The sequence below is a fragment of the Denticeps clupeoides genome, chromosome 18 (assembly GCF_900700375.1).
Source record: "Denticeps clupeoides chromosome 18, fDenClu1.1, whole genome shotgun sequence".
Taxonomy (NCBI): domain Eukaryota; kingdom Metazoa; phylum Chordata; class Actinopteri; order Clupeiformes; family Denticipitidae; genus Denticeps; species Denticeps clupeoides.
The window spans coordinates 4956319-4982463 of NC_041724.1; the positions used below are offsets into that span (position 1 = coordinate 4956319).

The following is a 26145-nucleotide window of genomic DNA, read 5'->3' on the forward strand; positions in this document are numbered from 1 at the left end:
TTCATAGTTTTGATGCCTTCAGTGAGAATCTACCAACGTAAATGGTCATAAAAATAAAGAAAACACATTGAATGAGAAGGTGTGTCCAAACTTTTGGCCCGTACTGTATATATTGGTGATTCTGAGATGGTATGTCTTAAGATCAAATTATATATAGATTGATCTTAAGATAAAAAATGAAAACATAGTTGATATGGCTTTTTGCAGCCATAAACAAATAGGTACCACTTAAACTCATATTTTGTCCATTTAAGAGACTGCGTTTTAGATTGGCCCATTTCAAGCAACTTATTGTTTTCTTGTTTTTTTGTTGTTGGTGAAATCATTTCGATTATGGACCTGCATTATTTCTCAAACCTTTGATATTAGTGCTAGACGTATTAAGCATGTAATGTGATAAATCCAAAAACTTTGGGTTGAAAAAAACCAGCTTGTTGTGAGCATTAAGTGAACCGCAGTAAGCACTCCGTAAGATGTTTCGCATAGCGCCGTGGCCACGTCGAAAGCTAGACACAGCTACTGGTCCCTGCTGGGTGCAAACGATTTTTTTAAGCACGAGGTCCCTTTTCATTCTGCTGTAACTCATCCTAATGAAATGGGCGCCTGAATAAGTGCGACAAAAGCAAAGTTTTAACGGGGAGTAAGATCTGTTTCATGCACTAATGAGCCAGGAACAGTCCACAATCTTTAATTATGCCTTGGGAGAAAAGAAGTGACCCCTCTCCCTTTTTCTGTCTCTGTCTCTGTCTCTCCCAGCCTCCCCCCCACGCTCACTCATTCCTGTTCTCTGTCTCAGAGAAAGTTTCACTCTCTGAGAAAGTGCTGACACTATGGAAGGAGAGCAAACGGGGGTCCAGATCATTGCCTGCAGCCAAATCTACCAAAATATCACTTGTACTATAAATGTGGTCAGTTCGTCTTCAATGGCTGTTGCATGTCTGGTCAGCGTAGACATTCATTCATAAAAATAATGTGGCGGTAATTCAGTGGAACTTATTCTTGAATTTTCTGCCTCTGGATTAGTTTTTAGCAGGGTTGCACTCCATAGGATACAAATTACATAGAAAAAGTGTCTCAGTTAAAGGTGTGAATTCAGTTTCAGATTTTGATGCAATGCAATTCAAGTAATAAGTCATTATTAGTAATTTTTATTACAACAAGTTTTCATGATAACATGATATCTGTCTCTCTGGTAATCTTAATCCAGGCCAGTGTGTATACAGACAAATCTAATAAAACATGTTTACATTCTTATGCAAATAGAATTACACATGCAAAACTTTACTTGAAGATTAATAGGAAACAACTCAGATGCATCTTCTTACTGCGACTCCACAAGTCTTTCTCACACATTGATGTCTTGTAGATGTTTTTTTGCTTTCTGGGGTAGTATCCGTGGGATTTTGGCATTTTTTATTAATTTAAGTCCATTTGGAATAAATATGAAGCAGGGTTTGGTTATTATTTAAGTCATATACTTAGATTTTTTTCTATGTAATACTTTTATATGTAGGTGCACATTGCCATATTAACTGTTCTGGTGATTGAAGGTCAAGTCATCTTCATAATCACAGTGTTCCTCCCATCAGGTTTGAAATGATTCACTGCAAAAAAATGATCACTGAGAATCAATTTGTATTGATCTGTATAATGCCAGTAAGTCGGGACAAGCGAATTCAAACCCTGCCAGCAAAATGCCCCACAAATGACTTTCTTCACTCATTTATTCAGGTTTTACTTTAATTAGCCAACCATCTGTGCATGTGCCAGTTATTCATGAGGCATTTGGGGCGTCTGTGTTTAATGATTATATTACTCTTGTTGTTTAAATACACCTCTCTTACAGATCTACCAATTGAAATGTAACCAAAGTCCTTGTCGCACTTCCTGTGCTTCCACCACTTCTGTAATTTTACATTTTCTCATTTGCGGTTCATGCTTTGGTGATTGCAAACAACTTACACAAGCAGATAAACTCTTCCTCTTTAATTATCGACTGGGACACACCCTGCAGAAGTGGTACAAGACAGAGTCAGGCAGAATCATTTTCCCAATCACTTCACTGTTTCAGTTTTCACAGACGCAGCCAGCAAGTTTCTGATAGACCGATATGGGCCACACTGGTTGTGAGGCAAATCGCGAGACACCGAATGACCCCCATCATGATAAACAAGAGCCTATCGTCCATGGAGATCTCCAGCGGGGAGTCGGAAGTCGAAGGATTAGCATATAGATAACGTCTTTGCCACTTTTTTGTATCATTTTATACATGTCCGATTCCGACAGATAGGAAGCTGTGGAGGCAGAGATGGAAAACTATTCGGATGATTCCTTTCGGCAAATGTTTTGGAGATCCAAATATTCCAAAAGTGGTGACTGGAGCAGAAGCAATAGACAGAGAAAGCAAGAGACTGGGAAGGAGTGGCTTTTTATTCTTCTGTTTACACAAACAGCAGCGTTGGTTACACAATTCATTTTCCCCTCGGCTGCCTCCCGCACGCCGTACCCCGGGCTGATGGATGGCAGTGCCGCAGCGCCACGCACTGAGGCCTTGTCACCCATGAGAAGCGGCTGGTCCCCACAGAGACAGGCGTCAGAGCAATGCCGGGCCTTATCCATCACTCGTGGGGGACCTGCGCTGGCGGGGGGCCGCTGCTTGGCTAATTAGCATCTCATTACCTCTCAGGATGTGCGGCGCCTCCGACTGTGCCGTGCCGTCACTGATCTGTCTTAAAAAACGATGTGTGCCGACGCACCTGTGCGCTCTTCTACCACTGCAGCCAGACTAACTGAGACTTATGGGGTCGTATCCAAGCAGGTTTTGTTCATAATATGGCCAATTACAGGTGAAGTGAATAACTTTGATTATCTTGTTACAGTGGCACATGGCAGTAAGTGCGTAATTTATCAATTTTGGACTTAAAGCCGAAAAAAGTTGCCAGGCATGCGCTTTTGAGCGACTTTGACAGGGACCAAATTGTGAAGGCTAGACAAATGGATCATAGCATCTTCAAGACTGAAGCTTGTGGTCTGAAGATCCTCTTCTGCACTGGAAGGAAGGAAAACCTGTGGACGGGTGACAGGATCATGGGCCACCGAGGTCTGATTCCGGAGAAAGTCCAACTCTCTGGCAATATAGACCTGAAATAAACAGGCATGTTTGACCACGTTTGTGCAGCTAGAAGTGATCCAGCTCACCATAAATGAATTCCATGCTGAATTGCTCTAATTCCAAAGGAGCTTTTAGAAAAAGGTTCACGAGGTACTCATGCTGAGAAAACAGTCCACCATTATCCCTGGATCCTTTCAAAGACTTTTTCCAACATGATGGGATTCTTTTTAGAGAGATGGGGGACTATAATAAAAATTCTAGTAGAAGGTGAGGACTGGGGCGGTAGGCCACGCTCCTCACTGCCTCCATCCCTGTGTCTCCCGCTGCAGCTCTGTAAGGACGAGTCCGCACTAAGCACCCAGGTGGGTGTGCTCCAGTCAGGTGAACGTGACCCCTGTCATTTCTGGCACAGGCGGCGGCAGAGGTTTAGTGAGATCAGAGTGAGCTCTCCCACTTCCTGCCTGTTAGCGCTCACCTTCAGCCCTGCGTCAGCGCACACACTCTCTACCTCTCTCACACACACACACACACCCGCACACACGCACGTCTGCAGCCGGTTAGAACTCACCTTCAGCCCTGCGTCAGCACACACCCTCTCTCACACACACACACGCACGTCTGCAGCCGGTTAGAACTCACCTTCAGCCCTGTGTCAACGTTTCTTGGGCAGCCCACTGCTCCATAACAAGGCACTACGGGATTTCGAGTACACACGTACACAAACACACACACACTGCAGCCTGTTTGGACTCAGCTGGAGTGTCTTTAGGTTTCTGTACCAGACCATGGACAGAAATTGTATCCTGAAACCAGTAGTCAGCAGGCATTGCTTTGAAGAAACCCCCTTGTGCTGAAACCTCAACTGCACTTTTACCAGGGTTGAGATCCTGGCTTATAGTTGACTTTCATTGCTCTCGTTTTTTATTGCCACAAATTGTATACTTGAGGGTTAGATCAAGTGATACATTTCTCCTTGTCTCCTAAAAGTTCTCTCATATAGCATTTTAGAACATAATGGCGAACCATGTGAGCCCCAGGACCTCTACTTTTCACAGAACCTCCATAATATTTCATAGTTGAAATAAAACTACGCTCCCTTCTTCATTTTTGATGGGCTCCAGGTTGTGGTAGAACTTTAGGTTCCCATTCCTGATGCTTACAGGTGCCAACCGTCCAAATAATCTTTAAGCATGGCAGTGGCATATGATGTGTTTTTGGAGACTTGGTAACACCAAGATCTGACTTGGGGATCTTACCAACCTCCTGAATGTTATTTGTTGGCAATATATGTTCCTAATTGTGAAGTTCTCACACACTCACATGTACAATTTAAATATTTCAACGGTATAAATGCTTGTGTCATCTATGTTCATTTGAATAAAAACTAAACAAAAACTAATATATATTATGTTGATGGGGGATTATGCTGCTTTTCTCTCTTCTTCCTAACGTTTCCAGAGGTGCTGTGGAGGGCACAGTGTGGAGTCAATATTCCTTTTGTCTTTTCTCACTATCTCCTTCATTGCATTGTTTGGTAGGAGTGACTAGTGCCTCGATGACAAATTGATTTTTGAATTTTACACAGCGATGAGTAATAGGGTTTGTTTCAGGACATTGAGTGTCCCAAAGATGCCGTGGCGAGATGGATGAGGTGACATTAGGGACATTATTGCCCTGTTTACTGCTGCAGGGGACAAACTGTACATTGCTTTTGCACTTTATCCATAGAAATACAAAAGTTTTTTTTTTTCCCAGATTGTAATTTTTCACAGTGTTTGGATACCAAATCTTTTCAGGTGTATATCAATAACATAACTGCTGATGAATGGGAACTTGGACAGGCTTTTGTGTCATTGTCAATGGCTTTACAATGGCCACCATGTCTGTACCTGGTAAAGAAAAGCTCATTTGCTGTAAAAAGCATTTTTAATCTCTTGCCCCAGACAATACTTGCCATGGCTTTTGTGACGCAGCTCGATTGTCTTGATTATGCAGGTGATCATCTAACCTACGAAACTTCAATAGTCTTGCCCTGTCATCTGCCTGAATGCACTCTTGGTTAATATCCCTCTTTCTCTGTCTCTTGAAGAGCGCTGGCAGAGACTGGAGGCTGTCGGAACTGGACGTGCTTCTTTTGCTGGGCACCGTGGGACACACACTGAGCCTGGCATCCAGCAGCTTTGTGGAGGAGGAGCACCAGACCTGGTACTTTCTGCTCAATACTCTCTGCCTGGCCGTCTTCCAAGATGTCTGCCGCAAATATTTCCGGGAGAAGAAGAGGCTGAGCCAAGGTGAAGATGAAGGCCCCCTCCTGCCCTCCACCAAGGGGGACAATGCTGCCGACGACGCTTCCACTTCCTTCTCACCGGTGGCAGAGCTGGGGGTCAGCGCCGGCTCAGAGAAGTGGCTGGCCCTGGCCACGCCGCTGCTCACCTTGGCCTGCTGTCGCCTCCTGCGCTCCCTGAACCAAACAGGAGTCCAGTGGGCCCATCTACCAGACTTCAGCCACTGGCTCAACAAGTGAGTGACTGGTGACCTATAGCGATTTTCAGATGTTATTTCAGGGAGATATAATGTCCGGGATTACAATAGGGTAACGAGTACAAATAATGTACGTAAAAAATTAATATTTTTTTCATTCATTGCACTCGTTCCATTCTTTTATCTCTCAACATTTGAAGGCTCTTCAGAAGAGTTAAAATTTAGATATAATGGTTTCTCAGTTTAAATATATTTCCTAAGATCTCAAGTTAATTTTTTCATGTTGTCAATGTGGGGTGTAGAATTCTGAGGGAAATGGAATTTCCATTTTGGAGTAAGGCTGTAACAAAATGTGGAAAAAGTGATGCGCTGTGCATACTTTCTGAATGCACATTAATATTAAGCCGCAACCCTTTTTCTTTTGTCCTCTTTTCGATCCTTCAACACAACAGGTAGTCTGTAAAACATTCAGGGTTCAACTTTTGCCATATGAAAGATATAATGATCACATTAGTGCTTGTTGTGATCTCAACAGGCTCAATAATATCCATCCACTCTTTTTACCCAGGAAAATGGTACAACACATTACCAAAGCTAGCATTTAATATGAAATGTTTTGTGACGTCTCAGTCAGCACACACACATCTGTCTTCTGTCAATGAATAGCTGGATTCTTGCTGATGTGGACGTCTATTAAAAGGGACAGTAGCTCACTTATCTCTCAGACAGTGGTTTTTGAAAAGCACTGATAGCTATTACATTACATGGGGTTTCGCAAAATGTTTGAGGTCAGGTGAAAAGCGATATTGTTTTCTGATGAGGCCGAATTTGACCGTTTTGTCCTCAAGGCTGAGTTCAGTGCCAGCTCCGTGGCCGGATGAAACTCTTTTCTGGCTCTGTGGTGTTATGATGTTGGAATGGTATTCCCCTTCAGGGCTAGGAAATCTCATTACAAATCAATAGGAAATATGGAGAGAGAATGCTAGTGGACTTTCGGGTGAAATTCTTCTGCTCTCTGCAAAAGAGTCAAGTATTTCCTGTCATCCAAAAATTAAATATGCTAAAATAGGCTTTAAACCGATTCTAAGATTCAGTGACTCTGCAAAATAAACAGTCTTTGTATAACTTTTTGTAAATTTTACATGCATGATTATTAGTTACATGTATGTCAAGATTTCATGATATTACTCTATGTATTACGCATCAAGAAACGAAGGTGCATCATTATTCAACAGCTTATTCAACACATTATCTTAAAAGGAGGGCTACGTTACTCAGAAATATCAAGCAAAAACAAGTGGTACCTTATTGTCATTCTTGTAGCATCTTGTAAGATTTTCTCAGCTGGAGCTGTGCATCTGTTAAGGATCACATGTCACATTGCTCTGGATTTCTGACTGTCAAGAGCCTGAAAGAGGAATGTTAATTGTGCCTCCACCATTAGCCTGCTCTTGAGTGCACTATATGGAAAATACTCCATATATACACCATTATGACCAGGTTATATGCGTGTTAAAATCATATAATATGGTTCTGACTATGGGCAGGCTCAAAAAAGTAAGTCAATTTTCCGTCCATTTATGTTCCTCCAAGGTATAATCTGCAAGAATATACCACCCCAGACCCTCTGCCTTAGTGACAAGTCAAAATATAATAATCACTGACAGGCAAAAATACTGCTCCACATCTCTTCTCTAGCCACCTCAGTCTCTGAGAAGCTCCACAGGACGCCCTGAGCTTCGTTATGTTATAGTCAAGTCCCACCAAGACCAGCTTTAATTGCATGGGTCTTCCCATCACTCCAGGCCTTTAGTGTGAGGAGTAGAGCTGATACCCTCACAATAAAAGAGACGTGGAAGTTAATTGCAGCCCGAAGAAGCTTCAAATTGGGTCTGCAATTCTCCGCTTCCATCGTTTAGCCTTGTGTGTGCTGGATTTCCCAAGTTTAAGTATCGATGTTACGGTTCATATAATGAAATGGAGTGACATGGAAGAAAAGAGTTGGATGGGCGCGTAGGTTTAAATGCGTGTACTGGTAAAACATGAATGAAAGCTTGTGAGCTTCCCTGCTGCCATGTGATCTACTCTTTGGTGCAGAACCCATCCCCTGTGCCAGTCTGAAGGCGCACGTCCAGTGTGGCCAAACACAAACAAACAGATGGCTTGGCTGGTTCAGAACCCAGCAGATTCCCAGCTTCATTCCAGCTCATTAGCTGTGTCCTGGTTTGGGCGCAGAAATGAAAGTCGATCTAATTGCAGAATTTCAAGTACAAGCAGAGTAGTGCCAAGGCAGATCTTGGCAGATCTTGGCATCGCTTTACTTTAAGGACTGTTTTGTCGCGCCTTAACAGGGCCGTCCCTGAAGAGCGCAGTGATGGCGTGGTGCCACGGGTCCCTGGTTCTCCCTCCTCTGAAGAGCCTTCAAATGTTGATAGATAAAAGAATGGAATGAGTGCAATGAATGAATTCAAATTAGTGACCTCAGTTTGCCCAATGCTGCAGGTTCTTACAACAAGGGCAAACACCAGTAGACTAGATGAAACTACCTGTCTATTTGCAAGACACCCAAGCTGTGTCAACTCCTCACATCCCAGAACTTTGAAGAAGCAGGGAAGCATTGTTTGAATGGACTGCAGCCAACGCACATGAATAACTGATGGCAGTGATAATGGAGGCTGGCTCTTTTATAGTGCAGCGGTGGCCGGACGCCAGTCTCCACAGCAGAGGTCAGCTGGAGGGGGAATATTGATGAGTGGAAGCTAACCGATATTCGCAGATAAACTCCAAAGCTCAGGAACGAACAGTAGAGCAGCGCTGAGCTCCCTCGCCTGCACCATCTGTACAGGTTTTAAAGATCTTTAGGCCTGTTGTTTGTTGATACTTCTGTATTGCATTGGTATTTGCGTGGAATGCATAATTAACAGTGCTTGGTAGAGCAGCACTGCAGTAAAGTAGGTCATCTGGTGTCCAAATTATGTGCTGGGAATTTATATTTGTAAATCGAGGTTTTATTGCAGATTCTGCACACACTTGATGCGACAGCGTTGCTATTTTTAATCTGTTCCCTGGCCAAATAAAAGTGTCTGTCAGTGTTGCCATGCTAAGTTTTGTTTACTGTAGAGGTGCTTCATTAATTCATGAATTACTGCGCTGTAAACATTTACAGATTCATTATGGGCAGTACCCATAATGCACACCTGCAGTGGCTGGTCAAGAAGCATTTGCAAAATGTGTATATTATATGCTCTCGCTGTGCAGATGACATTGAAAATGAGAAGCAGAACCATGAACTGCTCCCTTTCCCACAAGGGACGATGAGATCTATTGACTAAAGGTCCTTTCCTAAGATGATCATGATATTCATGCATTTCATGTCTCAAAATCGGAATCAGAATCGTATTTATTGGCCAAGTAAGTGCAAGCACATACAAGGAATTTGATTCCGGTAGATGGTGTCTCTCAAGTACAATGTAGGAAAGCACAACAACAACAACAATGTGCAGGGATGTGGTAAGTGTGGATTTGTTTGTGATTTATAAATAACTATATCTACTTTTTATTAAATAAATAGGCAAAAAACTAAATCCTATACACAAGTGTACATAAAGTGCATTGTGCAATGATGGAGGTGATAGGAGGGAGATGGCGAGGGGGAAGAAGCTGTTCCTGTGTCGGCTGGCTTCTATAATGTCTGCCAGAGGGCAGCAGGTCAAAGAGCCTGTGTCCAGGGTGTGAGGGGTCTGAGATGGGGTCTGCCCTTTTCCTGGATCTTGAGAGGTACAGGTCCTGGATGGAGAGCTGGGGGGCACCAGTGATCCTTTCTGCTGACCGTACAGTCCGCTGCAGTCTGATCCTGTCCTGTTTGGTGGCTGCTCCATACCAGGCGGTGATGGAGGAGCACAGGACAGACTCAATGACCGCAGTGTAGAACTAGATCAGCAGCTCCTGTGGAAGACTGTACTTCCCCAGTTGCCTCAGGAAGTACATCCTCTGCTGGGTCTTTTTGAGGATGGAGGAGATGTTGGTCTCCCACTTCAGGTCCTGGGAAATGGTGGTGCCCAGGAACTTGAAGGTCTCCACAATAGACACCGGGTTGTCTGATATGGTGAGGGGGAGCAATGTTGAAGGATGTCTCCTGAAGTCCACTGTCATCTCCACAGTCTTGAGCGTGTTCAGCTCCAGGTTGTGTTGACTGCACCAGAGTACCAGCCACAGGGAGAAGAGCAGTGGGGAGAGGACACATCCTTGAGGGGCACCAGTACTAAGGGACCGTGTTCCAGAAGTGATCTCCCCCAGCCTCACTTGCTGCTTCCTGTCTGTCAGGAAGCTGGTGATCCACTGGCAGGTAGCAGGTGACACGCTGAGCTGAGAGAGTTTGGAGGTGAGGAGTTCAGGCACAATGGTGTTGAACGCCGAGCTGAAGTCCACAAACAGGATCCTGGCGAAGGAGGATCTTACAACCCTACCATCTTACAACCCTACCATCAGGATAGAAATGTTTCAGTATTGAGCTGATCAATCACGGGGCAGTGGTGGCCTAGCGGGTAAGGAAGTGGGCTCATAAACAAAGGGTTGCGGGATAAAATCCTGAACTACTGAGGACCTCTTGATCAAGGTACCATCCCCACACACTGCTCCCCAAGTTCCTTTCATGGCCACCCACTGCTCACTATGTGTTTTCCTGTCTCTCTTACAACCCTAACCACTGCCCATTAATCACTAGGCATGATGTTTAAATGAAGAGGGCAAATTTCATTATGTGAACCGAGTGCTGTGCTTGCTGTTTATCACAATGACAAAAAAAAAACTGTTTGACTATATGTATCAGTCCAGGATTTCCTGGGGGCAGTGTTGGCCTAGCAATTAAAGAAACGGAACCATAATCGAAAGGTTGCGGATTTAAAATCCAGACCCGTCAAGGTTCCTCTGAAGTCCTCTTGAGCAAGGTACCGTCCCCCCACACTGCTTCCCGGGCGCCTTTCATGGCTGCCCACTGCTCACTAAGGGTGATGAGTTAACTGCAGAGGACACATTTCACTGTTTGCTCTGGGTGCCGTGCTGTGTCACAATTAATAAATCACTTTCACTTTGGGCACTATTTTTAAACTGGTGCCAAGTGCAGCACTATTCGTTCAGATGGTTATCTGTATTTGAGCCTAAACATTCAGTCATCCACCCACCGTGCGTGGTTCTAATGGAAAATTTGTCGTCCCCCCCCGATGTATGTAAAATGTGCTGCTTGTCACATTTTCCTGTTGGTGTTGATGTAGCTGTCAGTGGTGTGGCAGGTTTAACAGAAACAAGAATACACTTCTGAGCTCCTCTGTCACGAGAACTAAATCAGCGCTCAGTTCAAATAATGGCCGTGGTGTAGTGCTTTGTTGAACTGGATGCTTATTTCAAGACTCACATACAAGTGCTAGGCCGATATTGTGTAATAACATACATTAAATCAATTTATTTGCAAATTGAACATCCTAATTACAGACAGTTGCCTGGCTGCGTGACTGACATTTGCAAATCACTTTTTCCACTTCTTGATTGGGGAAACATTCCTTTAATCAACAAATTAATAGAAATGACTGTTTCCATGAATTTCTGTGCTGATTGCTGTTGCCCGTAGTGCCCACTGTAGGCTGGTCCAGACGAGCCAGTGAATGGCCGTCGCCTAATTAGCCCCTCATCGCACCAGGCGCCGCCGCTTCCATGTAAATGTTTTGGAGCCGCTGATGTACACAGTAAGATGGATTGTTTATAATATGGCCGTTATATAAATGTCTCTAATAGCAGTGAGTCATTTGCCCAGCGGTGCTTATTTAGTCCTCTACACCGCCTGAGAGCCGTGGCACGGTACACCTCTCTCAGAAGAGGAACAAAAAAAAAAAAGGAAGAAAAGCATCTTAAAGGAGGGAGGAAACAGACTCTAATAGCTTCTTTCATACACGCTACGGAGGTTCAGGGGGGGGGGGGGGGGGGGGGGGGGGCTATTCTAACCCGGAAAAGCGCTGTATGTCTGGAAGTATGTGTGGAAAGGCATCCAGCCCTAAAATCCCGATTGCCTCCGACCCCATTAACATTCCTACAGCTCGGCAGCATCCTGATGAGTGTCAGGAGGATTCTAGATGAAATCTTCTTTTTCTTGTTCCCCTGCCCTCCATTCTTTTTGGTAATGAGCCGGAGGCCGATGTGCCCTGCTATGGAACCTCACGTCAATGCCCTGTGCCCCCCGCACACCACACCACCCACCTGATTTCCTGTGTCCCGCCTGCTACCCCCCACCACCTGCATGGGCCCAAAACACACACACACAACCGTGCAGATCACAGTTCTACTCACGCAGGCAGCTGGAATCTCCTTTTACATTTACAGTGGGGCATTGGCACAAAGGAGTCCTATGTCTCATGTCTCCCCGGTCTGCCGAGGTGCCACTGAGGTGCCACTGAGCAAAGCACCGTCCCCACACACTGCTCCCCGGGCGCCTGTCATGGCTGCCCACTGCTCACCAAGGGTGATGGGTTAAATGCAGAGGACACATTTCACTGTGTGCACCGTGTGCTGTGCTGCTGTGTATCACAATGACAATCACTTCACTTTACTTTATATTTAAAAGTCTGTAGAATGTCTGTAGAGTGAATACAACCAGAGTTAGAAAACCATGTGGTGCCACATTGAAGATCTATTATTTTATTTCGTTCATTTGTTTATTGTCGTCTATATAGTCCTTCGGTATACACGACGTGAATTGGTAGCTTTATGAGCTCCACGAGCTACATAATGAGTGTGATTTATTATACAATAAGAATAAAGTGATTCTTTTCTATTATTTTACAGTCTGTGGTTTAATGACATATATCATCAATTACGCTTTTATAACATGTTAACCATTACTGCTGGAGCAACTTACTGCTATGTGGTCATGCGGTCCACAGGCAGCTTTGTTATCCGCTTGGCTACTACCGGACTGAGAACGTCTAGCTTGATTGTTACTCCAAGGATTCATCCCAGCTAATCACATTGCTCACACGCCAGAGACTTTCTCACCGCTTTCAAGACAATCCTGTTTATGTGGCTGCATGACTGCATAACCATACTTCTGCTGTTCCTGACAAATGTTTGTGGAAGCTCATTTTCGTGCTTTTATTACACTTAGCGAGGCGTCAGCCGTGTACCACTCACTCGATTTTCAGCCTCTCTGGCCGGAAATGAGATTTCGCCGCAGCTATTTAGTGTTCCAGTCACTAATGCGGTCTGCTGTTCTGATGGAGCGTAATTCATTCATTGACTTTCTAATTAAAAAGTGCTTGAAATGCGTGGAGGAATTGTTTCCTGGCTGGGCGTGTTGTGAGTGGCCTTCTCATTGACAGCTACTTATGGTTTTTTTTTTGCTGTTGTTGCTGTTTGTAGCGGCGAGCACAAGACGGTCCTCTCCCTGCTGGCTGTGGCTTCCCTGGCGCTCGTCTTCGTCCTGGTCCAGCGGAGATGTTCCCTCGTGTCCAAAATTGCCCTGGCCCTCGGCCTGCTGGGAGTCTACAGTTACCGAGCTGCCGTCGGCAACATTCTGTTCCCATGGCAACACACCAGCCGGGCCCCGTCCAAGTAAGTTGGCCACTAATTCAATATCGTAATATGTGGTAGCAATTACCTGCTGCGCCGTTTTTAGCAGCGAACGTTTATTGACCGGGATGGAGATCACACGTACGTAGTATGTATCTCTCTTTTGTCAAGTTCAATAGGTGGTTATTTGTCTTTTTATGCATTCTTTTTTTAAACAAGTTTTGGTTCATCTGTAAGCGTTATACATGTTTTATATATATATATATGCAAAGCAAGGACGCATTATTGATTGGGCCCCCATAAGCCACTGCACTGCCTTTTTTAGAATTTGTTTTATATTCACACCCTCCCTCATTGAAAAGACATGGAATGATAATTTTGCTCTTTGTGGCCAAGTATTTTGTTTGTCTCACAACGTGCATCACTAATCACTTATAGTTCCCCAGCTCTGCTTGGCTGGGTGCTTAAGTGCCTCCACCAGTCTGCCAGCCAGTCCACCACGGCAGAGTAATGAGCTGCGGTTGGCTGCCAGTAACCCTGCACTACATCCACTTCCTCCTCAACGTCTGCTCTCCCTGACACAGCGAAACGTCCCTCCTCTCCACTTCCTCTGCCGGCTAATTAAAGCCGACTCCTTCGCCTTCTCCTCCTCACCTGCCCTGAGGGCTCGGACTCCTCACTTCGCCTCTTCTGGCTGTTCAGGGTGCTGTGAGTGTAGGACAGGGTGAAGTTTCTTCTGGTCTCTGTAGCAGTGGACCCCGCTTCCACCTGCATGGTGGCATTAACTTGTTAATCGCCACCCACATTGTTTATGTTGCCCTGGTAACCTTTTAGTATTTCTAGTAGTTCACTGACCACCACTCTGTTCTCTTTTGAGTTCGAGTTTGGCAGTGACCAGTCTGTCTTTGTGTGTGTGTGTGTGTGTGTGTGTGTGTGTGTGTGTGTGTGTGTGTGTGTGTGTGTGTGTATTCATGCAAGTCCACATCCGAACATCCAAAGATGCATGTCGACCAAAACCTTTACATGATTAACCACAGCTTTCCACGTTGTGTTTATGATTGTGGCATATTTCATCTCTCCACCACCATCACCACCCATAAGTGGAATGGTGGATTTGTGACATTTGGTGGAACTCTGCCTCACTTTCTCGCTCCACCACCTTCACCAGCCATCTCTCTTTCTCTCTCTCTTGCTAAACCCCCATCACCAGTTGCAAGTGGAGTGGTGGAGGTATGGCGTTTGGTGGCACTCTCTCTCTGTCGCTCCACCACCATCACCAGTTGCAAGTGTAGTGGTGGAGGTGAGGCGTTTGGTGGCTGTACCCTTGTGTTTTTGTGTCAGCTGTGATGGATTTGCTCTCCTGCTTTTTACTGCAACAGCAGTCATGTGGTGTCCCAAGCAATATCATCAAGAAAAACAATGCAGAATTCATGGACAAATAGAAACTCGCTATTGATTATTCATTAGCACCAAACATTCAGTTAATGTAATGAATTTCTGAAAAAAAAAATGCCGTTTGTGTCCTCATCCAAGTCAGACAGCTGCAGGCAGGTACGCAGATCAGCCATAACATTAAAACCAGATGAAGTGAAATACACTGCATTCAGTGACCGAAGCTGGGAAAATGGTCATGGGTAAGGATCTGAGTGTCTTCAAGAATACGCTTATAAACTATATCCCTGTAGAGCATCTGAAGGCTGGGCGCCTGTACTCGTAACATAAAAGCTTGATTAAATTTAGCTGTTGGGCAAGCACAACATGTAGTGGTTTGGGTGTTTTGTTTTTAACGGTGAGGTTTTACTGGCCTGTCTCTGGCTGCACGTGCTGGCGCTGGGCGAGGAGAACAGTAATAAAGGAGCTCCTGATGATTAATGAGCTCGCACTCTGTCATGCACAGCCATCTTGCTTTGTTAGATAAGCAAACAAACCACAGATTTGCTGGATTTCATGTGAAAAAAAGAAAAAGGTCCTGTTTTCGAATATATCTTTTTAAGGAATGTGTCTATTTTAGGCATCTTCTTGTAAGCTCAGCGATCCAAATGGGGTAAAGTTATAATTTGTTTAGTTCCTCTTCTGTTTGAAAAAGAAAGTGAGTCGTTTCCCTCCTCTCTCTTTCAGTATGTTTCCCCCCCCTACAAATAGAAATCTATTTCCCGTCAGACTGTATTATTTCCAGAGCTACTTAGTGAAGAGATGGGGTGAATGCACCCTGTTAGTTTACCTTCATACAGTCGTGCTGTCTGCGCTCCCCGTGACCCTTTTCTTTTTGTCTTTCGACCTCTGCCTTCAGTATCCCTTACGCTAAATTATTTAGATAGGACCTCCATTAGAAACATCCATTAGAAGCAGCAACACAGCATATTTGAAAAAGAGTCGGCTCAACATCATCATGACCCATCTGCAGGAGCAAGGTTCACAGGCTGTTTGGTGTCAAGGTCATCAGCGAGAGATGCACATACACCAGCCAACACACAAAAAAAGAGGAAAAATCTTGGGTATCTTCCCCCTGCTGACCTTTCCACCTCATATGCAATATTTACTGATATTGTTATCAATGTAACAGAAAGAAGAAATTCAGGCATCGTGTGTTTTGGCAGTGGCCATCAGTAAGTGTGGATGAATATGGCTCTTTGTTAACCAAGTTTAATTCAGTTAATAATAATCATTTAATTGGAAGTTTAAATTCAAGAAATGCACTGAGAAATTGTTGTTTTCAAAGCATTAAATGGAATTTTAATAAATATAAATGGTGCTCATTTAAAGCGACAACAGTCAGCTTGGACATTACTTTTTTTTTTCCACCTGTAGCGATAACATTTCATCTCTTATGTTATGAAATGACAGATGTGTTTTATTGGGGGGCACTGTCCAAATCACATGTGTAATGTGGCAGCCAAGGCAATGGCACACATTTAGAGCAAGATTTATCGCTGCTAATCCCCACACGACATGCTGGATAAGAGGATGCAATAAAACCTGTGTGGGCTGGAATTGATGAGCTCAATTTTTAGAGGAAATGAAAATGTTTTTACATTGTGTCCCAGGATGTAAATCAGTTTTAATTCCTCTATATATTTTTTTTTAAATGCAATGTTTTTTTTTCACCCATTCATCTGCTCTTTACATATCCTTTCATATTAAAAGATAAAAGACCTGTGAGTTAATTTCGGCAGAATTGTATTACTGGTTATTGGTAAACGTGTTTCGCATGTGGTACATTAGTTTTATTAAAGGTTATTTTTTAACGAAAGTGGATGCTGACAGGGTGAAATCTGTACATTGCAAGACCTCACAGGGTCATGGCTGTATGGAAATGGCACAGTAAAAACATTTATTTAAATGCACCACACAGCATAAGAGTCAAGTCAAGTGAGGGCTTAGGCGTAACCTTTTAGGGACGATCACAGCTCCAATATAGACTGTATATAGTCTGCAGTGTAAAACAAAGAGAATAAGAACAAAAATGTACAAATGCGTTTTTTTTGGGGTTTTTTTTGGCAAAGAGTTTGTAATTAATCATTTTATTCTTTTAATGCATGTATGTGGGAAGGAATTGGGGTTGGGGGGTCCTTGCTTGTCTTGGACACAAGCAGGGGGGCTTCTGGGAAAAAAGTTTGGAAAGCACTGATATATAGCAACATTTTACTCAGCTTCAGTGTTTTTGTGAAACAATTTAGTATGTACCATAATGCAGATGGAGTCCTGGTAATAAAGTAATGAGGTCTTGGATCATTAACCTAACCCCCACCCCCACCCAACCACACAAACCCCACCTCCCCTGGTTCCTGATGTGCTGAATAAACAGCAGGTGAAGATGGGAAGACGGTACTGTCGCCCTTCATTCAGCTGCATAAAGAGCCAAGCTTATTTTTATCCGGATTCATTTGGAGGTTTGTTATGCTGACGCCTCGTTTGCGATGCACCCAGATCTCTGCTAAAGATGGAAACAGATGTTCTCAGTTCTCAGTAGAACACACTCGCTCTCTCTCTCACACACACACACACACACACACACACACATGGTGTTGCTGACTCGCTCTGATTGCTGCAGTTGGGGTGTGTCAGAAGTTCATTTCAGGTTATGTGGAAAATGCAAATTTTGCCGTTCAGACAGACATGATTGTTTTCTGCGCATTAGATCAGTTCTGCCTGTCTGTGTTAGTGCCACTCCAAACATCCTGATTACTGAACAGCAGAGTGACTGAGTTCATATCGCCCCATATTCCTGCTGCATACGTGGCCTCTGGAAGTAGCCAAGCGGGTAAGACACTCACCTATGAACCAGAAGACCACAATGTCACAGGTTGAAACCCCACTTACTACCATTGTGTCCCTGAGAAAGACATTTAACCCTGAGTGTCTTTTGGGGGACTGTCCTTGTAACTACTGACTGTTTCTGACCGTCTGATAAATGAAAAAATTGGAAATGGTATGTGATCAACAAAGTCTCAGTCGGCAGGAAGAGTGAAGCTGCAGCTCATCGTTCAGCCTGGGGGTTGTCTTGTTTGTTTGCAGCTAATCTGCGAACAGCTAAGCGTGCTTTTTAATATGTATCTAGGAGGGAGCATGTAAACAAAGCTCTCTGTGCCATTCCTGAACGGATCACTTTGCCAAGGCTTGAAATACCGGATGAGGCAGACTGGTGATCGTGTCTCCTCGCTCGAGAGGCACTATTATCACAGAAAGAGCTGCAAATGACCGTCTGGGAACGTCTACCCTCGGCATGAGTCATACAGCCCAGACTAGCATGGCATAGTCATAATCTATTTGATATGGACACTCTCTTGTGTCGTCTAAAACCACCCCCAGCATTAGACCCGTTCTGATAACATTTACGTTGCATTTAAGCCATTTATCAGACGCTTTAAATCCAGAGCGACTTACAAACAGTAGTTACAGGGACCAGGACCAACTCAGGGATAAGTGTCTTGCTCAGGGACACGATGGTAGGAAGATTTGAACCTGGGTTTTCTGGTTCATAGGTGAATGTGTTACCCACCAGGCTACTACCACCCATATCAAGAAGAACAAGAAATAAACATCTGTAGGAAGCAATAAATGCTTTTTGGTGCCAATTCGTATTTTGCTCACACATTCCCATCATTATCACCCACCTACAATAAGAACGCCTCAGAGAAAATGCTTAATTTGCTTTGTAGCGTGGTAATTAAGAGAGGGATTCCCATCCAGGTTGGTTAGTATTAATTAGGCCATCATCAGGTTTTGCATGGCCCATACTGGAGGAACTCTTTTGCGCAGGTAGGCCCTTCAGGCAGTAATAGACCCTTCTCATACATTTCATCCCCTAAAGCACTACTTTCAAACCTGCGCTGTGTGAAAAGCATGGGGTTTGTTGACTAATGTAGAGTCAAAGGTTGGGATATACATGAATAAATAGAACAATCACTGCTCCCCTGGCGCCTGTCATGGCTGCCCACTGCGCACTCAGGGTGATGGGTTAAATGCAGAGGACATATTTCATTGTGTGCATTTACATTTTTAAAGCATTTATCAGACGCCCATATCCAGAGAGACTTACAATCAGTAGTTTCAGGGACAGTCTCCCTGGAGCAACTTGTGCAACCATGTGCTGTGCTGCTGTGTATCACATGTGACAAGCACTTTTTTTTATACATTCTTTTATCTATTTATTTATGTAAACCCACACATGTCTACGTTTTGTGCTGTGCATAGCACCAGATTAAAAAATAGTGCTCTTAACTTTGAACTCAGTATATAAAGTTCTCTACAATATGGAAGAAATCCTGTTCCTATTCGATTTTGAAATTTTATTAGCTTTTGAATTTCTGAATATTTCGAATAATATACACTGAAACTATTTACATCAAAACTGTAGAGGCAAACATTTCGGAAATAGTGTTTGAAATTCAAAGGCTAATAAATTTTTAAAATCAGATGGAACAGGTTTTCTTCCACACTAGTAAGCCCTGCGGCTTATCTTAAACCCTTCAGATACCTGTAGAGGTCTTTAGGGAGCTGTGTACCAAGGGCCAAGCCTGGTGGCGGGGTGGAAACTCCTCTGTGACTTTGCTGCGACTCCGGGAGGAACCGGTAGTCATGCCAGATAAATAAAACATGACATAACATCTGCTTCCGCTCTTTCTTGTCGAGGCAGAGCAGTGCTTTTAAAGCTCTGCTTGTCTCCCGGCTGTAATCGTACTGAAACACACCCTAAGGGTGCGTCGTTCAGGCTGTCAGTCGTCAGGAAAATCCACATCCTTCCCAGTCAAGCTTCCTGCTGAGGCGTTTGAGTTCAGCCCAAGTCGGGGTTTCTCTGAATTAAATTTTTTCTCCCCTACACCCCGCAACACTTTGTTCTCCTTGTCCTTGAGTCGGGCAAGGATGCAAATATTTTATACATTCCCGAGGCTCTGCTGTGGCATCACAGATGATATTAATACGGAGAGAGTGTTAGTTAACATCCTGAAACCCCCGGCAGCCAAGAGGCTGCGTCTGAAATGCACTGAAATGCAATTAAAGTGCAGCCACCCAGCTGGAGACGTGCAGAGGTCCCGCGCCTCCACTTTGGTTTCATGCTGCACCGTTCCCACTTTAGTTCAGCCGCCGAAGCTGTGGCTCAGTCCTGGGTTGTCATGGTTACTTGTCAGGTGTCTGCAGTTTGTGGCACTTCGGTGGCAGTGCGTGTCTCGGCACCGCCTGGAATAAGGTTTCATGCCTGTCGGAGGGACCTGCCCAATCCTCCAGGCCGTACTCTTCTTCCTGATGAATGGTTTCATGTCCCACAGGCCACATTCAATGTTCTTTCTTCAGGCTTCAAGACTGTGTTGAGTGCCTGTGATGGCAACATTTTACTGAACGAACATTTAATAACGCATTTTAATGTCACGGTTGGGTTCCAGTTTTTTTTTTTAGAGGGAGCATTGTTTCTTTTCAGTCGCTTCATCTCTGATTTAGCTCGTTCGCGCTCAGGGCCGAGGACAGGGCTGGGAGTTCAAACGCTGCGCTTCATAAAAATGTACCCAGGCTCCTTCTGCAGACGCGCAGTCTTCACTCTATTGATTTGTCAGACATCAATACGTTTGGGGTTGAAGCAGATAAATAGGGAGGTTAGGAGCGCTTCTTTAATTATTTACGCTTAAGTTTGAAGGAGCTCAAAGGCTTGTTCTCTGAAGGGACAGACTGCGTTGTTATAGTTTCGGTATTTACTTTGGATGTTGGAATGAAGTTCCTGTTCCTATCATCACAATTTTGGGCCAGTTCATTCAAATGAAAATTAAATCGTTCACATTCCAAAAAGCAACTGTCCACATGCATGCTTGTTCATTAAACTGATTCAAATTCTCAAACAAACAAGCTTCATCAGATACGTCCGTCCCACCACTGTCAGTCACGCTGGGTATCAGTGCACGATCTGTCCGATCCATTCTGCACAGATTCCATTTGCATTCAAAAACAATGGCTGATCCTTTTGGATTGGCTGATGGTAACGTGTCTATGGAGGCATCAAAAACGTTTTACATTCATGTTCATCATTTGAACAAAGATATGTACAGGGTTCACAAAAAATAAAAACACATTGAATGATGCAACAGTGCTGTCACATTTTTAATGGCAATTATTTCATAATTGCATACTATCACTAAAATGCTATTATGAGTATGGAAATATTAGTTAAAATGTAAAAATTTTTCTCTACAGAGATTTCTTGGGTTTGCAGCTTTTATGAACTTTTGCACTGTAAAACGCGGGCTCCACACACACATTATTCCATTTAATGTGGGATTTTTGTGAATATGTTCCAAAGTGTGCATGGAATACTTGGAAATCTAACAGACAAGATAATCTTTTCTCAAACTCCTGAAACTTCCTGAAAAGTCAAATTTTTAAATAGATTGTGTCAGTGTGCTCTTCATTGTTTCCATCTTTCCTCAGGGGGACGGTAGAGGCTCGGTTTGTTTACGTCTTTGTGTTGGGCATCCTCTTCAGCGGCGCTAAGGACCTGCTGCGCTCTCAAGTGATATCGTCAGACGTGCGGCTGAAGAGCAGGGGATTGTGGGAGGTGTACAGCGGGCTGGTGCTGCTAGCGGCCCTTCTTTTCCGGGCACACAACCTCCCCGTGCTGGCAGGCCTCCTCCTCATTCAGACACTGATGGCCCAGTTCATCTGGAAGCGGCTGCACTATGACGCGGCCCAGACCACCATCATGCATTACTGGTTTGGCCAGGCGTTCTTCTTCTTCCAGGTCAGTTAAAGAGCGAATCATATAGACAGATACATTTTCAATCCTTTACATTACTCTGTGGTACAAAATCAGTGTTAGGTCTCAAGGTCATGCTGGCGATTGCACTGCGTTTTTACACTGTGCATTTTTCAGCAGCGTATTATGTTTTTTTTTCTCTGTACCCTGTACTGACCAAATCAGATTACAATTCACCGTGCACAATTTAGCTACTATTTTAAATCAGAAACAGCTTTTCCAGCACGCACTATTAAAAAAATACGAACTACAGCCAGTGTTTTATCAATATTCACTGTAAAAACATGACAGGTAGCTGTCTGTCTTTCTGCATATGATAAGTTTGATTTAGTAATAGGGGTAAGTGTCGTGAAAGTTTTGCAAATTCTTCTCATTTATGCCCATAATTTGCAAATCCTTTCTTCGCCACTCACGTTAGGGATCGTCACAGCGGACCAACAGGTCTGGCTCTCTTCACAATCAACATGGCAAACGTTTTACGCCGGATGCCCTTCCTGACTCAACCCTCCCCATTTATTTGGGCTTGGGACTGGCACAGGCCACAGTGGCTGTGTTACATAATTTGATATATATATGCTCTAAATAACTAACAATTATGCAAAGTATTTATTTATTTTTTTTCTTTAGATTTGATGCCTTTTTGTTGATCATACTCAATACATACATAAATAAATTACTTATATGACCATGCCAATGATCATCTACGTCAACTCAAACATTTTTGAAATTAGTACATGATTTCATAGGCTGAAAGTTGTGTAGTTATAAAGTATATTTTTACAATAATTTGTCTGGTGGGTTAAACAGTAATTCATTAGGAAGGCAATGAAATTGCAGTCAGATCAAACTCATTGCCACGTTCTACATTCTACCCATCCAACAGGGAGGATGTTCTGGTGCCCTGTTCCAGTAGTAAATGCCCCTCCCTCCCCTCAGAATTTTTCTTGTGGCCCTACATGACCTCCCAAAATCTGAGGTTATGGCTGTCATGAAAAGGTTAATAAATACTCCACAACTGGACAATTATCGCTTATGTAACCAAGCATGAAATTATAGACTTGTCTGCGGGGGAGAAAAGCGAAGGCAGTGGGTGTGGCGCTGGAAGCCAGGTCAGTGCTGGCAGCTGGGGGTTCGGCGTGGCGGCTGCCGTGTTCCCGCCACGGCCCACATATCCCTCACTTTTACAGCCACTGACTCCGCGGGAGCGGGCAGATGGAGAAACGATCGATGCGCCTGCTTGTTACTTGTCACCTGCATGCGTCCCAACGCCGGCAAGGACCCTGTGATTGGGAGGGAGGGGGTCTCCGCATTGGTGCCACGTCAGTGCCTGATTTAATTTAGTTCCCGTTGGCAGCAAAGGACCCTTTCATCAGAACTTCCGTCAGTCCAGAGGTCTTGAAGTGAAGTGAAGAGAGGAAGGAGACACAGTGAAAAAGGCGACGGAGGGAGGGAGAGAGAGTGCGGGAGGGAGGCAAGGTGGGGGACGCGTTCCTCAGTACATCTACGTTGCCCTCACAAGGGCAGGGGATGTGACAGAAATGGCCGCCTGTAAATAACCTTCGAAGGAGAGAAAGAGCGCAGGCTGCTGATTCATTACTCCTCTCACCCAGCTCCGCCTGGTTACGGTTGGTAGCGCCTGTCAGTCAACTGCATTTTAGAACCAGCGACCAGAAAAGGGGAAGAAAGAAAGTGCGCTTAAAAAAGCTGTGTACAAGAGCAGCAACGAGTCAGGTTCAGAGGACGAATGTGAGTGACGGGTCTGAATTTAAATATTGTTGAGTTAAGAGCCGATTTCAGTATTTATTAATTTATTTAGTTTCCTTTTTTATGTGGAACCTTCAGTAAGCCATTTCTCGCCTCTTGGCTTCACTTCCTGTCTCCGTCTTTGTGGGAGTGGGGGATAATAAAAACCAAAAAGATTGAAAACCATCTGTTCCCAGGGGAACTCCAACAACATTGCGACGGTGGATATCTCTGTGGGATTCGTGGGGCTGGAGAGCTACGTGGAGGCGCCAGCCATCTTCCTCACGGCCTTCAGCACCTATGCAGGGCCGCTCCTGTGGGCCTGTCACCTGGTGTGCTACCTCAGCTCTGAGAGAGACAGGTATGTCACATGCCAGAAACTCCAATACAGCTCAATCTTGTCAGTGCTTCATACACTAACCATTCAAAGCCTGCCTGTGTTTATGAAAGCTTCTGCATTCATTTTGTGAAATAGTAACCTGGAGCTGTCCGTGGTGCTGATCTCTATTCAGTTCAATTCAAGATTGGTTTATTGTCAGTACAACAGTATACACAGTGTACCGTGTATTGAAAAAATGTTTCACACAGACCCCCAACCCCCCCCTCCAATTGTAAAATCATAAAAAATATATAAAGGGAGTGCAGAATTATTAGGCAAGTTGTATTTTTGAGGAATCATTTTATTATTGAACAACAACCATTTTCTCAATGAACCCAAAAAACTCATTAATATCAAAGCTGAATGTTTTTGGAAGTAGTTTTTAGTTTGTTTTTATTTTTAGCTATTTTCGGCGGATATCTGTGTGTGCAGGTGACTATTACTGTGCATAATTATTAGGCAACTTAACAAAAAACAAATATTTATTTTTACCAGTGAAACCAATATAACATCTTCACATTCACAAATATACATTTCTGACATTCAAATCAAAACAAAAACAAATCAGCGACCAATATAGCCACCTTTCTTTGCAAGGACACTCAAAAGCCTGCCATCCATGGATTCTGTCAGTGTTTTGATCTGTGGAGTACTTGGACGCGTGTGATGGAGCATTGTTCTGCATGAAAATCATATTTTTCTTGAAGGATGCAGACTTCCTGTACCACTGCTTGAAGAAGGTGTCTTCCAGAAACTGGCAGTAGGACTGGGAGTTGAGCTTGACTCCATCCTCAACCCGTAAAGGCCCCACAAGCTCATCTTTGATGATACCAGCCCAAACCTCCACCTTGCTGGCGTCTGAGTCGGACTGGAGCTCTCTGCCCTTTACCAATCCAGCCACGGGCCCATCCATCTGGCCCATCAAGACTCACTCTCATTTCATCAGTCCATAAAACCTTAGAAAAATCAGTCTTGAGATATTTCTTGGCCCAGTCTTGACGTTTCAGCTTGTGTTTCTTGTTCAGTGGTGGTTGTCTTTCAGCCTTTCTTACCTTGGCCATGTCTCTGTCACTCCAGTGATGTTGCAGCTCTGAAATATGGCCAAACTGGTGGCAAGTAGCATCTTGGCAGCTGCACGCTTGACTTTTCTCAGTTCATGGGCAGTTATTTTGCGCCTTGGTTTTTCCACACGCTTCTTGCGACCCTGTTGACTATTTTGAATGAAACGCTTGATTGTTCGATGATCACGCTTCAGAAGCTTTGCAATTTTAAGAGTTCTGCATCCCTCTGCAAGATATCTCACTATTTTTGACTTTTCTGAGCCTGTCAAGTCCTTCTTTTGACCCATTTTGCCAAAGGAAAGGAAGTTGCCTAATAATTATACACACCTGATATAGGGCGTTGATGTCATTAGACCACACCCCTTCTCATTACAGAGATGCACATCACCTAATATGCTTAATTGGTAGTAGGCTTTCGAGCCTATACAGCTTGGAGTAAGACAACATGCATGAAGAGGATGATGTGGACAAAATACTCATTTGCCTAATAATTCTGCACTCCCTGTATATATGTATATACACACTAAACTAAACTATACAAAAAAAATTAAAGCAACAGGTTATCTCTATAGGAGAAAAGTAAAACATTTCTGTACAATGAACAGGTCGAACAGGACATAAGTGGACAACATCATGTAGGATGCCTGTAAGTGGATATGTTGAATATTTCAAACAGGACACACAAGACAAACGTGTAAAATGTGTAGGAATGTGCAAAAAGAGCAGAGGTGTACAGAATGAGTTGAGATGTGCAAAAAAGTTTTTCACACTAAAATGAATTATTATCTGATTATTATGGATACTGCCATACTTTTAAACATCTATAAAAGAGAGGTGCAGTGTTTGTTTGACTGAAAAGGTCCCGGTTACATGCTGATAGAGCCATTTTTACATTGGTACAAACTGGAAATACAGCCATCCTGATTCCTTAAGAAAGGCTGGTGAAGGGAGGGGACAGCATTACTTTTTACATTTTACATTTACAGCATTTATCAGACGCCCTTATCCAGAGCATTACAAAAAGATTCAGCAGGAGTGATCAGAGCTCCGCGGGAGTTCAGGCAGATCAGAGCTGCTTGGAATTGGACCAATTAAACTCCATTGTCAGAAAACCGCCTGGGCTTTGGCTATCACTTGTTTCAGGCCCAGCCACCTGATCACGAGCTGATGCGCTCGGCATCGAAATAGAAATTGAAATTCTGAAGGGACATGTACTGTTTTTCTAAAGATCTTCTGGGGAAGAAAAAAAATACAGCCTTGAACAGAGGACAGTATGTGCAACGCGGGGTGCCCTAATTGATTGTCTCATTAATGCGCCCATTCAAATCCTGGCAAAGGTTAGCCATCCAGCGAAGTCAGAGCCAGACGTGAAGTGGAAAATAATTCATTAACTCCTGAAACATGGGAGCAGAGAGAAAGAGAGAGAGAATGGTTTAGAGCTTTCAGAGCATTCAAAAGATTTAAAATGATTAATTAATTTTATTTTATTTATTTAGAATGTAATTTTGAATTATAAAATCATGAATGAAAAGTTCTGGGAGCACACGTGGATTGTCCACCACTTTGATTGCATTGA

General features: G+C 43.8%; 1 protein-coding gene across 1 annotated transcript in view; it reads left to right on the top strand.

The window, feature by feature from the left end:
- Positions 1 to 26145, top strand: part of pigg (phosphatidylinositol glycan anchor biosynthesis class G (EMM blood group)) — a 67634-nt gene that overhangs the window by 35737 nt on the left and 5752 nt on the right. Inside the window, exons 9-12 of the mRNA XM_028960308.1 lie at positions 5202 to 5632; positions 12998 to 13189; positions 21062 to 21371; positions 23327 to 23490. Coding sequence (XP_028816141.1) covers positions 5202 to 5632; positions 12998 to 13189; positions 21062 to 21371; positions 23327 to 23490 — 1097 coding nt within the window. The remainder of the gene's footprint in view (positions 1 to 5201; positions 5633 to 12997; positions 13190 to 21061; positions 21372 to 23326; positions 23491 to 26145) is intronic.